The sequence below is a fragment of the Apodemus sylvaticus genome, chromosome 11 (assembly GCF_947179515.1).
Source record: "Apodemus sylvaticus chromosome 11, mApoSyl1.1, whole genome shotgun sequence".
In the NCBI taxonomy this organism is placed as follows: domain Eukaryota; kingdom Metazoa; phylum Chordata; class Mammalia; order Rodentia; family Muridae; genus Apodemus; species Apodemus sylvaticus.
Genome location: NC_067482.1, coordinates 12607791 through 12622107, shown reverse-complemented (window position 1 = coordinate 12622107; position 14317 = coordinate 12607791). Strand labels below are relative to the sequence as shown.

The 14317-nt window shown below is 41.5% G+C and overlaps 1 protein-coding gene across 1 annotated transcript; it reads right to left on the bottom strand.

The window, feature by feature from the left end:
* Positions 1 to 10709: 10709 nt before the first annotated feature.
* Naa11 (N-alpha-acetyltransferase 11, NatA catalytic subunit) lies at positions 10710 to 11375 on the bottom strand. The gene has a single exon (XM_052199451.1). It carries the CDS (start codon positions 11373 to 11375, stop codon positions 10710 to 10712), a length of 666 nt encoding a protein of 221 aa, XP_052055411.1.
* Positions 11376 to 14317: the final 2942 nt, after the last annotated feature.

The window sequence follows — 14317 nt, the reverse complement described above, 5'->3', positions numbered from 1 at the left end:
TCTTAACCACTGAGCCATCTCTCCAGCTCCAAAAGATCTCCTTTTAATTCTTCTTTATAGATGTGATGCCTCTAGGTAATCAGTGACTTTCAGATGGTATTGTGTAAAGCATCTGGCAGGAAAATGTCCATGACACAATCCTGACTTCCCAAAGCTGACCAAGAGGCAAGGAAAGGACAGCTTTAACAGGGTGCCTGGGTAATTCTGAAGCAATTTCACGAATGGAACATAAAAAACATTGGCTGAAAATTCTTAGTGAGGGAGGTGGTACTTAACAGTCCTTTTCAAATTATTGTAATATGTTAGAATGAAAAAGTTTTAGTATCTGGTTTAATTTATTGTCAATGAACAGAATAATTGTGAGAATTAGAAGTGAAATCTTTAGGGCTATCAAGATATTTCTATGGTCAGCAACATGGTTCAGCTGGTGAGGGCATTTGTCCTTCACTCCCTGGGACCCACTCAGAAGGAAAAACCAATTCCCACAATTGTCCTCTGACGTCCACATGGGCCCTGTGGCACTTTCATGTGCCCACCCAACATAATGTTTAAAAAATAAAAGAGAAGTAAAATCCCACAGACCATCATGTTTTTAAAGGTGGGAGAGAAGCTAATATAGCATTGTGGGGAAGGGAGAATTCTCTGAATGTGGACTGTGACCATGGCCGTGTCAAAGATTCATAGGAAAATGGCACCTTCCCACTCTTGGGTAAGCCTAGAGACAGATGGCAAAGCCTCCTTTTGGTCTGTATGCAGATGTTGCTAGCGTGTGCACAAAAGGCTCTCCCCCCCACCCCATAACTTTCTCCCTCATGATACTTATGGCCTGAAGACTGCTCTTTACAGGGAAAGCTCTTTACTGTTAGCTAAACCTGCCTCTTTGATAGAGCTGTGTACCATAAACCCTGCCTCTCTGTACCCAAGTCTAATAAACATTCTGAGCTCCCTCAGTGCTGCATTCTCCATCAGAGTCCTGACCACCCACCTCCACTTTTTCTGTGTATCTGTATTTGTCTTTTTTCCATTTCATTATCATACAGTTAGGTCAAGTCCCTGGAAGCCATGCAAGGACTCAGCACATCAAAAGATCCCAATATAAGATGTAAATGTTGGTTATTATTAATTCACTGCATGCACTACAAACAAACATTTTTATTATATATATTTTGATATGTCTGAAACTTTCTGTTGAAATGACTCGGTCATCAACCTCTTGACACAGTATCATAAACAGCATTTCTGTGAGTGAATGAGACTCTAAATTATTCAGGGCTAATTCAAAGTAATCTAACAAGTGTCTTAGACTGGCTAGAAGTTGGTCTTTATGACCATTCCTAGTCAGTATCAGCATTACATAGAACTAATGAGAAAAAGTCCTTTATTTCTTGATCCTTTTAAAGCTTACCAGCTTTGGCTCAATTTCCAGCACTACTCTGTGTGTCTCCCTCACCCCCATATTCCATTATTTTATTTCATATCATCTCTTTCTTATTGCTCTTATCTCCAAGGGAAGAACAGATTTTAAGCTATGTAACCCACAGGCTTCATTTCATGAGTTGATGACACAACACACAAGATTTTATGTCCTGGTGACTAAGAGCTTTGAACAATTTGCTGACAAAACAGGGTTCACTCGAGTTTCTGTAAAGCCATGCATTAAGAAGGGGCATGAGTCACTCTCCAGCCAGCATTACACTCATACCATGAACTGGTCTACATCCTTGCTTGGGTCTCTCTAGGACCAGGCTTAAGGAAAAAGCAAGCAGTCTGTTCAGAGAAAAGCATCATAATTTGCTGTGTGAAAAGAACAGTGCTGTTATGAAAGCAGTGTCAGAGGCTCCCAGGGACGAAGAAAGATGGCTGCTTCTGTTCCATAGGCAGCAGAACTCTGGAATCACCTGGGAACTTGCTAATTTATACCCTGTGCAATGTTAGGACACTGTTTGCTTTTATTATCAGAGCAGTGGTAACCCCAGCTAAGTAGGCTGCTGCATTGCTGGATTTCTGATGTCTCCTGGTAACAAAACAAAGCAAAGTCGGCTTTACTCAGGGACACTGCAAACGCCTGGAAGCCCGCCCTTCTGCTTTCCCAATCGCTGCGATGATTAACATCAGGTTACTAGAGACTCAATGTGGCTGGTACTGGGCTGGAGAAATCACTCAGGTAAGCTGAGGCTACTCCTTCTGTTTCTCCATCTGCTGAGCTGTTACCATGAAGACATATCGACAAGGGCTCAAGGAAAACGCAGAATATTTTATCAGTAAGATTATGCTGCCCTAGAGACAGATGTTATAAAGCTGTAATATTTAAAAATAAAAAGATAATCACATGCTTTAGGGGAAAGAATAAAACCATTTCAGAGGTAAGGGAGAAAATTAAAAAGAAAAAAAATGGAAAATGGAAAGACTGAGGACAAGGTTGACACACAAAATGGCAAATCCTTCTATAGAGAAAAAAGAAAGCTGTATGTCTGCCTCAGGCAAGCCCTTACCCTTAGCCAGGCATTCTCCACACGCTGGGGCCGGTTCGTAAGAAGTACTTAGCAGGGCTGATGATGGATTACAGAACAGACTCATCTCTTGTTGTCAGCTGCTTAGTGTCAGGGCTTAGATGTAAATCCATATACTCCAGTTTTCATAAAATGTAAACATGAACATGTTGGACATTTTGGTAATTAATGTTCAGAGAATATGAAAACATTACTCTGTTCTGAGTCCATCTATCTGTGACTTTTCTGGGGAAGTCAAAGCCCTTTGCCTTCACTGTTACTGAGACACTCAACAGGGATTACAATGGAAGGTTACATAAATATTTACAATTGGCACGTGGTTGTCATGTATTAAGTCAATACTGAACATTTTTAAACAGCAGAGTCTCCTTTTTGCCATTTGGCACTTTAACATTGCTTTGTAAATGAAATTTGAGTTCAAACAGGAGCAAAGAAGAAACTTTGGCTTTGATTTCATGCAGGGCTGGGTTGAAATCCATGTAGTCATTCCCTGCACTGCTTCCGATTTCTTATCTGTAAAACAGAGATAATAATGCCCACCTCATAGGGCTACATGTTAGTAAATGCCATAGCACTGCATGAGAACACTGAGATCCTCAATAAATGGCAAGTGACATCATTACAGAAGCAAACACAAAGGCGAAAAGCAACTGACATGTGCAAGCAGATGAGCGTCCAATTAATTACTGCTCGCTCTTTTCTTAAAGTTTATACATTTGCTTGTATGGTATAGTAGAACCCTTCTTTATCATGTTTTCCCACTGAACGGGGGAGAATACCTCTTGAGTGTGGAGAATAGGACACATAGATTTCCACAGAAAGCAAGAGGAAACAGGTAAATTGCACTAGAAGAGGAAAGGGCTTGAGGTCTAACTTGATGGTCCCAACTACTCCCTTAGTGATGGAAACCCAGACAAATAATGGCAAAACCCACAAGCTGAAAGCTCCAGAGTTGTCCCTGCTTCCTATTTGTCATGTCTAAGAGACAACTGTGCAGTGTATCTATAACCCAACACAGGACCACTACGAACGGTCCAGCGGCCCACAGCGAGAGAACGCCAGGGATGCTCGGTCACGGCAGGCCTCAAGCTTCCGTGGCTCTTGCACTGTGGTTTTCCTCCTTCATGATCACAGAAGCTTTCTGTGGAAGGCTCTGGAGAGTTGAAGACAAGAAGCCGCCCGAGTCACTGGGAGATAATCCCAGAGCAGCAGCGAAGATACTGCAGAGCACACTGGTTAAGCACGTTTTCACACAATAGATGTGGCTGAGACATGAAGAGCAGCGATGCTGTTGGGAAAAGAGAGTGTGTTAGCAGTAAAGGCACAGGCTCTGGCAACCCTGAAAGGGCTATGGAAGAATGTCCGTTTTCGCAGATGTGTGGTCCCTGGAGGGTACGCATGCTACAGGCAGGGATTCTGACTCGTGCCCATACTGGCAGCACTCCTTTTTTTAAAGCACATGAAGTCAACAGGCTAAGTGGCGGTAGCCATAGAGGACCGAAGAAAGATGTATTTAATCATAGTGCACTATATATGTGTATGAAATTCCTAAACACGTTAAAAAATGTAGGATTGAAATGTATACAATTTCAACAGCAGATCACTAAGGAAACCACTACCCAGTCTGCTCTACATTCTATACGATCCCATGGAAATTAGTGGGAATCAGACTACACAGCACTAATTCTTACAGAAGTGAGGCTCTCCCACACACCCAAACAGGACACATAAGCATTTCTTAATATATGTAGGCCCAGTCTCCTCTAAGAAAGGGAGGGGGTGGGGCACGGGCTGAGCTGCCCTAGAGAATGTATTTCAAACCTAAGAAATGAAAATGCCTCTTTTGTCATTCTCTCATGCTATTTTACTCAAAAGGATTTTTGATGCTGGGTATGATGGTGCAGGCGCATGCCTGTAATCTAAGCACTCAGAGGGCTGAGCAGGAAGATCACTATTTCCATGCCCACCTGGACTACACAGTGACTGTTTCACAAAACAACCATTTAAAAGAAAAAGAAGAAAGATCTAACACTGCAGAAATGAAATGCCCTTTCCTGGTTAGTGAGAGGCAGTGTTCTGTCCTGTAAGTCATCTTTCACAGTAAGAATTGGTCAGGAATCCAAAGTATGGATAGTGAGTATTCAATATAATTTAATTCTCAATATAATGGTCATCACATCAATGACTATCTGTCGGGGTCTACCAGCAATTAACATCATGTTTAATATTTTAAAAGATAAACAAGATATGATCTCTAATCCTTGTTAGTTAAATGTCTGTGTGATATATGAATAGACTGGGTTTTTTTTTGTAAAAGCCTTGGAGTGTTTCTGCTTATATTTTTAGCTGAAAACAATAGTAAAATATCACAACTATAAAATGAATTATCTTTTCCCACCTACTTTGCATACAAAAGTAATAAAATAAAGGCTATTCTTATGGACAGAGCAGTTATAAGACATTTTGTTCAAAAGTGATCATTACAGAAAGCTGTTTCTAGAATAATACAGAATCAAGCAGGAGGCAGTGTTATGTAAAGTCTAGTGTTTAAAATTGGCATTTGGGGGCTGTAGAGATGGCTCAGAGGTTAAGAGCCTGTACTGTTCCTTCAGAGGCCCTAGCGCCATGCCAGGTGGCTGACAAACACTTGTAATCCCTCTGGCATCCTCAGGCACCTACATTCAATCACACACAGACATACAAGCAATTAAAAATAATAAAAATACTCATGTATAAAAAGGAGTATACTTGGTCTACTAGAAGAGGAACAAGATGTGAAGGAATAGATTATAAACACTAGCACTACTTTTCTCAGCTTTTAATGAACCCTGTTAGCACAATTATGCCTAACTATGTAAACTCTAAATATTTTATGAATGTTTTAGTTATCTCAGCAAATATTGCTTGGTAATTTTAAGAAACTAAAAGTGAAAAAGTCAAATAACAGTATAATATATGTTCTAAGTCAATTTGTTTCATGGAACAGTACTAATACTTTTCATGAAGATTTTCTTCAAAAGATATATTGCATCCTTTAATTTATTAACTTAATAAGTTCAATTTTTATATTGCCAGTCATTCTTTTATTTGTATAATTTTATTTCTAGTTATGTGGATGTCTGTAGGTATATACATGTGAGTGCAGATGCCCTTGGAGACCAGAAGAGGGTGTCGGGTTCCCTGGAGCTGAAATTATAGGTAGTGCTGGGGACCAAACTCAGTTCCTCCTGAGGAGCACTGCATGCTCCTCACTGCTGAGCTACTCTGCGACACTATAGCACTGGGCTTCCAAATGGTAGGTCATGGCAGCCTGCAGAAGGAATGCTGGTTCTTAATAAAACCTTATGAACAGAGACGAGAATACGATGGTTTTGCAATATGAAAAATCTGTAATATTCTGGAGACATTAATTTTTAAAAATGTCATTATAGAATATTTTCAGAAAGATTTACACTGACTTTTTATTAAAAATACACTCTCCATTTGTAGTATTAATATATTTTTCTTACCTTATTCACCAGTAAATATATTTGATTTTACACACTAGAGCAAGGAGAGTAAACAAAGTGAGGTATAGATGAAAATCAATCTCTGATTTTACGTGTTACCTCTGCCAGTGTTTCAGTCAGCCTGTGTATATTACACAAGATTGAAGAGCGACACAGTTAGAGACTATAAATAATTCAACAAATAGACTCTATCTGATCAGCTTTTGAAAACAGTATTTCATCTCTTCTCAACGTTCTGTATCGTCATAGTGTGCAGCTGCATTTGAAATCTATAGTTGCTGGCATATCTGGGCTAAGGTTATACTAGGAATTTACCAAGCCTGTCAGTCCCTAACCTTCTCCCATGTTTCATTATATCATTCCAGTTATAATTAGTTGTCTGGTAAAATTAAGAACAGTCTATTTCAGTGAATGCTCATGTGAACATTTAACAACTTTCTGCTAGAATGACAGCTTTGCGACAGGAAGAATAAACTAGAAAAGTGAAAGTCCTGGAAGTAACCTGAGTTCACTCAATGATGCCAGCTCAACCAAAAATGCTAACACTTTGATTTCTCCTTTTTGTTATTAAGTGTCAGGCAAATACATCCTGCCAGGAGATAAGCTGATTTGGATGCCATTCCTGCCTCAACTAGCATGTTTTGAACTGACCTGTCTTCATTGCTACAGCTCCCTAGAAACTCTGCTGTTTGCAAGCGTTGATTCTGCTAAGAGCTTTGACGTTGAGCTTGTCAGTGAAAGCTATTTTAGTTCTCAACTGCATCTCCCTTCCAAGACTGCAAACTGTTGCTGCTCAGCCGCAACGCTCACCATTTGATGAATGTGAAGGAAGGAAGCTACACAGTTCCTATCAGCTTCCATCAGTAGCAGGATCTACAGTGTGAGCGGTGCTTAGCAGGATCAGATCTCTCGTATTTAATTTTCATATCTGTGGAACCTGAGTGGCTAAGTCACTGTCCTCCACTCACTGTACATGCAGTGCTCTCCACCACACTTGACCTGTGTGGAGCATTCTTTCCACTGACTTTACAGGGGTCGCATGGCTAATTTGGGCAGTCCAGAGAACAGTTGGGGCAGTCCAGTGAGCCCTACAGAAAAGCAGGAATTCTTCTTATTTTTAGGGTGAGGACACTCAGTCCCCATTCACCAACTGAAAATGAAAATAAGGAAGAAAACGAAACACGGATCTCTTTAGGGCTTTTCACATATGTATCTGAAGTCTAGCTCCATAGGAGGGAGCGCCAAAGCGAGGCAGTGCAGATACTGTTACAGTCCAACCTCGTGTCTCCTTTGCTCTTTTTCCCACATAGGCAAGTAAAGCTATGAACTGGTGACTGTTCAAAGAGACACAGTAAAGCTTCTGATAGCACAAGGGATATTAGAGTGAAGGGAGTGTTTCTTTCAGACTTGAAAGAGACAAAATGGCAGCATCCTATTGCTAACTTGCCCAAATGTGTGCAAGAACAGAATAAACATGCTATCTACTTATATGAAAACCCTAGGTGGGTTCCCAGAATTCCCCATGACATGTTTTGAAGGGGAGTAAAAGGGACCCTTCTGCTCCTGGCTGGGCTTGAAGTAGCTCTCACATCTACAGCATGACTAGAATGTTTCTCATTGTGGAAGAAATGAAGCTCTTTACCAGGATACCCCTTTTTCCTTCCTGATACAAAGCTCAACTACACTTCCTTATCTCCCTTGCCATTAACTGTAAAACTGGTGCTGATTTTTAAAGCCTCTAAGAAGTTCTGTATTTGCTTTCTTCCCTGTTACCTAAATGTGCATGAACAGATGGAAGATATTATTCTAGAAAATGGGACTCAGGAAGCAAGGAATTGAAATTTTGCATTTGTTTCAATTGTGAATGTATGCACTAGAAGTACTTGCTATACTAGGGCTTTGTCATAGTAAGTTCATATCATAGTATAGCTATTGCAGGCATCTCAAATGTAATTTATACTATTCTCAAACCTCCTCAGAAACAACTAATAAATACACACACTGCTTGACTTTTATTTCTTAGCTACTTTAGCACGTGTATTATTGTTACAGACATTTAAAAACCTTGACAATCCTATTTCAGTAATTTTTTTCTTATAATCCATATGATTGTGATACCTTCTGGAATATCCCCCACCCCACCCCCCACCTCCTGAGAAGAGGTCCTTAACTTAGGGCTTTACCAGATTAATAAAGGTGCTGCAGAGACCTGTTCTAGGTGGATCTTGAGTACTATTTTTACAGAGAAGAACCTTTTTCCTCTCCACCTAGTCTTCCTCACCCTGCAGACCCACATTGCTCTATGATGAAAAACTTTAATTTGTAAGCCACTAAGTCAGGGACTCTACAATAGTTTAGTTGCTTTATGCAGAGCACTATACTGTAATGACTAAAGTGACCCTAACAAGGTCCACAGTGGTCTCTGGTTGGATAGGACCCAAAAATGATGAGCCAGAAGGAAGCATTAGATGGGGTCATAGGGCTGTCTCAGAGGGCAGAAGGCAAAAGGAGGTGAATCCTATAGAATTCAAGGCCGGCTGGTCTAAAAGGGAGGAAAAGCATCTGAGGAGATATTAACCTGGAAGTTGAAATTGAATATAGAAAACTAAAATGCAATTATGCCACATACGCAAACAGTTGAATTGTAATTGTATTTGTATGAGTGTTATAACTGTCAGGCAAGAATCAATCTTCTCTGGTATTTTTCTCTCTAATAGATGAGCAGATGTTTTTATTTATTTCTCAGATCCTAAGGGCTTCTGAATTTACCACACTTCAGATGTAGCATTTTAAACACTCTTATTACCCCTGTTCTCAACTAACAATACTGAAGAGACACAGATTACCAGAAGTGTTCAGCATCTCCTACATCCTTCCAGATTTTTAAAAGATGTTAAAAAATCTGTTGAAATAAATTCTTCAGTGATAAAAATTTTTTAATCACAGTGATGTGTATAGAATGCAGGCCTTGTGCACTTTGGGCAAGTGAATGTCTACCACTGTCTAGTAAGGTTATAAGACAAGTAGGGGCCGGGCGGTGGTGGCGCATGCCTTTAGTCCCAGCACTCAAGAGGCAGAGGCAGGTGGTTTTCTGAGTTCGAGGCCAGCCTGGTCTACAGAGTGAGTTCCAGGACAGCCAGGGCTACACAGAGAAACCCTGTCTCAAAAAAAAAAAAAAAAAAAAGAAGAAAAAAAAAGACAAGTAGGAATCTGATGATATATCTGTTTTGGTTCAATTTTACCTCCCCCTTTCCAGTCTTCCTTGATCCTGGGTCAGATGAATCCCACTGAAACTTTAAAACTGCTATTAGTACATGTACCCCTTGAATTAGATGACATGATTTTTTCTGGAAGAACTGCAGTGGTATTGTATTAGTATGACTAAGTACTTGTTGGTGTGTGTGTGGGTATGTGTGTGCATGTTTAATTATTTGTGTGTATTTATGGGCACATGTGTAGCAAGGTCAGAAGACAACTTTTGGGAGTTGGTTCTCTTCTACCACATGGGTCCCAGGGATTGCAACTTAATCCATCAGGCTTGGCTGCAAGTGCCTTTAGCCCCTGAGCCAGCTCAGCTTTCTTTTCCCTTAAAGAGATATGAATAAATAAACAAAAAATAAGATCTTACTAGCCCAAGATGGTTGCAAACTCAACATCCTCCAAGCTCCTAAGAACTGGGATTACAGACATATGCTACTATGTGTGCATTAGTGGCTTCTTAGAATGTTTTTAGCAAGTATAATACTTTGCTCTAAGTTTCTGTGTAAATTTTCACAAATCCCAGAGTGAAAAGATAGCATAAGGAACCCACAAGGAGACATTTCTCGCCTTCGACAGTTTTTACAAGGCTGCTGTTCTTATCTTATTTTTAGATCTTTTCTGCAGTCCTTATGATCAAATCCAGGGCCATTCACAGGCTAGACAAACACACCCCAGCACCCTACCACACTCTTTCCCCCTTTAGGCTGTTTATCTTATCAGAACTCCTCACCAGAACTGCTTTTTTGCCCCTTTATTTTTGCTGGTGTATTTTCAAACAAATTCTAGGCATCATATAATTAATCTGACTAAAAAATATTTTTGTAGGATAATTACTTCATTTCACATTTAGCACACTTACTAGAAGAGAGTCCACATTGCAAGTTTGCTTGGGTGACTAGAAAATGTCTTCTTGGTTTGTTTGAATGAAAATTACAACAGTACCCCCAATGGTTGTTTGGTTGCTATTGTCTTTAGTTTAAAAGAAAATTCTTTGCTTTGTTTTGGTGGTGATGGTGGTGGTGGGAACCAAATCCGGGACTTGCTGCTTGCTAAGTGGTAGCAGGAGAGTTGCCACTGAGCTAGCTACACCCCCAGCTGACCCTCTTTAAAATGCTACTTCTTTTCTGAAGAGGTCAGGACACTGTTAAATATCCTTCATTCCCATTCTGGATTTCACTGGCTGCATGGTATATCGTTCAACAGATCCTGTTTTCTATATTAAAAAGTACACTTGTTGGATTTCAAAAGGAAGTCTTCCTTTTAGCAAGACTGTGGCAAAGGTAACACTGCGGATACCTTCACGGCATTCAGGAAGAAAGCTAGCAGAAGTACAAAAGGGTGGGACAAGATGGCCCTGCGCAGGCCAAGATTATGACGCAAAAGGGTACAGAGGGGCCCGGCCAAGGAAGGGAATACCTCAGGCAATGCTCTAGGAGGTGGAATCCAAGTCCTCTGAGCTGTCCTGGACATCAGTGCTGTCGCTGCTTCCACTGTCTTTGCCTGTGGGGTTCTCTGGGTGAGAGGCCTCCTCAGCATCAGGAAGTGTGCTGCCCTGGACCTCCTGGTTCTCCTCGGAGCCCAGAACCACGTATCTGCTCTTCTTTAGCACCAGCTGCCTCCTCAGCTCATCGGCCATCTGAGAGAGATCCCGCTTCATGGCATAGGCATCTTCCCCATCGGCATAGTACTTGGGCTCCACCTCACTAACCTGGAAGTTGAGGGTGTTGGAATACAGGTGCAGGGCCGCCCTGTTGCTCTTCCTGACGTGCAGGGACACGTACTTGGCACTGAAGTTCTCGATCATCGCCCGTGAGGCCTGGTCCATCAGCTTCTGGGCCAGGCCGAGGCGCCGGTGTGAGCGCTTCACGGCCAGCGAGGTGATGTGCCCATGGGGGACATCATCGGGGTCCTCCTCCATCTTGGCCAGGACATAGCCCACTATCTTGCCGTCCTCGTCCTCGGCAATGTAGGAGAGCTGGGGCCACGACAGGCCGTGGTAGAAGTAGTACTTCATCTGGTAGTTCTCCGGCAGGCAGAGCAGGTTGCAGTGCTGCATGTTTATCAGGTCGTCGGGCCGGGCATTGCGGATGTTCATCCTGCCCACAGCGCCTCGTTGCCTCGGCAATGGACTTCAGTGTGGAGACCGGTGGCGGGAAGGCCTATGGGCGGAAGGGGCGGGGTTAAGGGCGCCTCCGGAAGCTGCTGTCCCAGCCAATGAGGCTCCTGCTCACAGACCTGCACATATGCATCCTGGGGAGAGGGTGGAGCAAGAGGAGCTCCCTGAGTACTTCGCTTAGTTTAAAAGGTATCGAACTCATTACATACCAGCATGTGTGTGCAATGGTACATGTACAGATCGGGAACTTGTAGAAGTCTCTTCTTCCAACATGTGGGTCCCAGGATTGAACTCAACTCCTTTGTTTGTCATCAAGCCACTTATATTCCCTATACTCGGTGAGCCCTCTATTTGGCCTTGGTTTTAGCCTTTTAGTTTGTCCATATCTGAACAGCCCTATGTAACTAAATAAACCAGAACGCCAATGCCATCACAGGTACTCTGTTCTTCCCTTACCCTCTGGAGTCCTACCTAGCAGGTTTCATATATAAAATCACACTGTCCGCATTGTGTGTGTGTGTGTGTGTGTGTGTGTGTGTATTTTCACTCACTGTATCTGAGTTTCAGGTGTCTTGTACAGGGCTGAAGCTTTTCTAGAATCTCGTTAGATATTCCATTGTCTAAGGTTTTGAGTTTTTTTGTTTTGTTTTGTTTTGTTTTTGTTTTCCCACTGGGAAACTCTGCTGTTCATGGCTATCCGTGGTATTTCCAGTTTGGAATAGTACGGAGAACATGGTTGAATATTGTTGACTATTTGTGTACATACTCACCTGGACTGGAGAATATAATGATTTTCAAATGTTATAAATACCCCTACAGAAATTTCCAAATAAAGAGATTCTTCTTCATTCTTCTTGGAAATATGTTCCAGATTGCAAAGGATGAGGCTCTCCCTCCTCACGAAGGGTTTGGACAAGGCAAAACCCTTGAGCAAGAGGGTGTGCTCAGAAGAGTGACCACATACAAAAAGTACCTTTGTTTTTTATTCTGGCTCTAGGGGTGGCTGTGTCTTTTCCCCATGCCGGGGAGCCATACAGTCTTACTGAGATGACCAGTCTGAAAAAACAAACAAACAAAAGGAAACCAACAAACTAGTGCACAGGCAAAGAAGGGGAAGGGGTCATCGCTCCAGCTCCTCAAATTCCTGGAATAGAGCAGTGGGCCTGTGTATAAATAAAGGTTTTACTGGGTGGGGAAAATTAAGACATTAGCATAAAGCTCTTATGGCGGGGGCGACTAGAAAGATTTTAATTCCTTGTCCTAGACACATGTCTTATAGTATTTGATGAAGTCTCAAATCCGATATTTCTTACATTGGCAACATATGTGATTTCTCCATTCTTTTCATATTATCCGTTCTTGTGCAGGGATGGGGGTATTGCACTGTGGCATATTTTGCATTTTTCTGGTGACAAAGAACACCTGCTTATTATTTGTTCTGTTTCCTTTTTGAGAAGTGGCTGCTCAAGTTTTTGATTATTTTTTATTTGCCTGTGTTTCTTTTCTTTCTCTTTCTTTTTTTCTTTCTTTTTTCTCCTTTCTTTTCCCTTCCCTTCCCTTCTTTCTTCTTTCTTTTGTCCATTTCCTCCCTCTCTCCCTCCCTTCCTCTTTTTTTTTCTTCTTTTTTGAGGCAGTGTCTTTTTTTCCCCCATAACCCTGGCTGTCCTGGGTTTAGAAGACCAGTCACATTTACTGCAGGAGCCATCAGGGTATACTCACAATGTAGGCCAGGTTGGCCTTGAACTCACAGAAATCCACCTGCCTCAGCCTCCTGGATGCTGAGAATAAAGGCATAGGCCACCTGTGACATGTCTAGCCTGTGTCTTTTCATAAAGGATGCTTTTCAAATGTGTGTATTCTGGGTCTGACTCCTTTATGGAGCTAGTTATAAGAGTAGTTGCAGTGAATATCATCCTTTTCTGTTTACTGATTTTTTTCCACCTCATCTTTTGTCATCTTCCCTCTCCCCCCTTCTCCACTGAAGAGTGAATCCAGAGCCCCTCCCCCACCAGGATACTGCTGTCCTTCTAGGCCTCCTAATGCTAACTTTTTTTTTATCTTTTTTTTTTATTCGATATAATTTTTTTACATTTCAAATGATTTCCCCTTTTCTAGCCCCCCCCACTCCCCGATAGTCCCGTAAGCCCCCTTCTCTTCCCCTGTCCTCCCTCCCACCCCTTCCCACTTCCCCGTTCTGGTTTTGCCGAATACTGTTTCACTGAGTCTTTCCAGAACCAGGGGCCACTCCTCCTTTCTTCTTGTATCTCATTTGATGTGTGGATTATGTTTTGGGTATTCCAATTTTCTAGGTTAATAACCACTTATTAGTGAGTGCATACCATGATTCACCTTTTGAGTCTGGGTTACCTCACTTAGTATGATGTTCTCTAGCTCCATCCGATTGCCTAAGAATTTCATGAATTCATTGTTTCTAATGGCTGAATAGTACTCCATTGTGTAGATATACCACATTTTTTGCATCCACTCTTCTGTTGAGGGATACCTGGGTTCTTTCCAGCATCTGGCAATTATAAATAGGGCTGCTATGAACATAGTAGAGCATGTATCCTTATTACATGGTGGGGAATCCTCTGGATATATGCCCATTAATGCTAACTTTTTAAACAGATATGAATTGCTTGCTTTTTAAATTTTGTAAGTACCTTTTCAAACTGATTAGAAATTCTGTGCCCAGTCCATAGTCACAATCGTATGTTTTCTTCTGAAGCCCTTGTTCTTTCATTTATATTTGCTTCTCTTTGACATTGACTTTTGGATGTACTGCCAGACATGTTTGGCTTCTTTCTTCTCTGGTTTGATACTGCAATTCATTTACTACTTTCTTTTCTTAAATCACCATCTTCTCTTCACTACATTTCAGTGTCACCTTTGCTGTAAACATTTGACACATTAAAATAGTA

Excerpts from the sequence above, each read along its gene's own strand:
- Naa11 (XM_052199451.1), bottom strand. The coding sequence starts at position 11,375 with ATGAACATCCGCAATGCCCGGCCCGACGACCTGATAAACATGCAGCAC.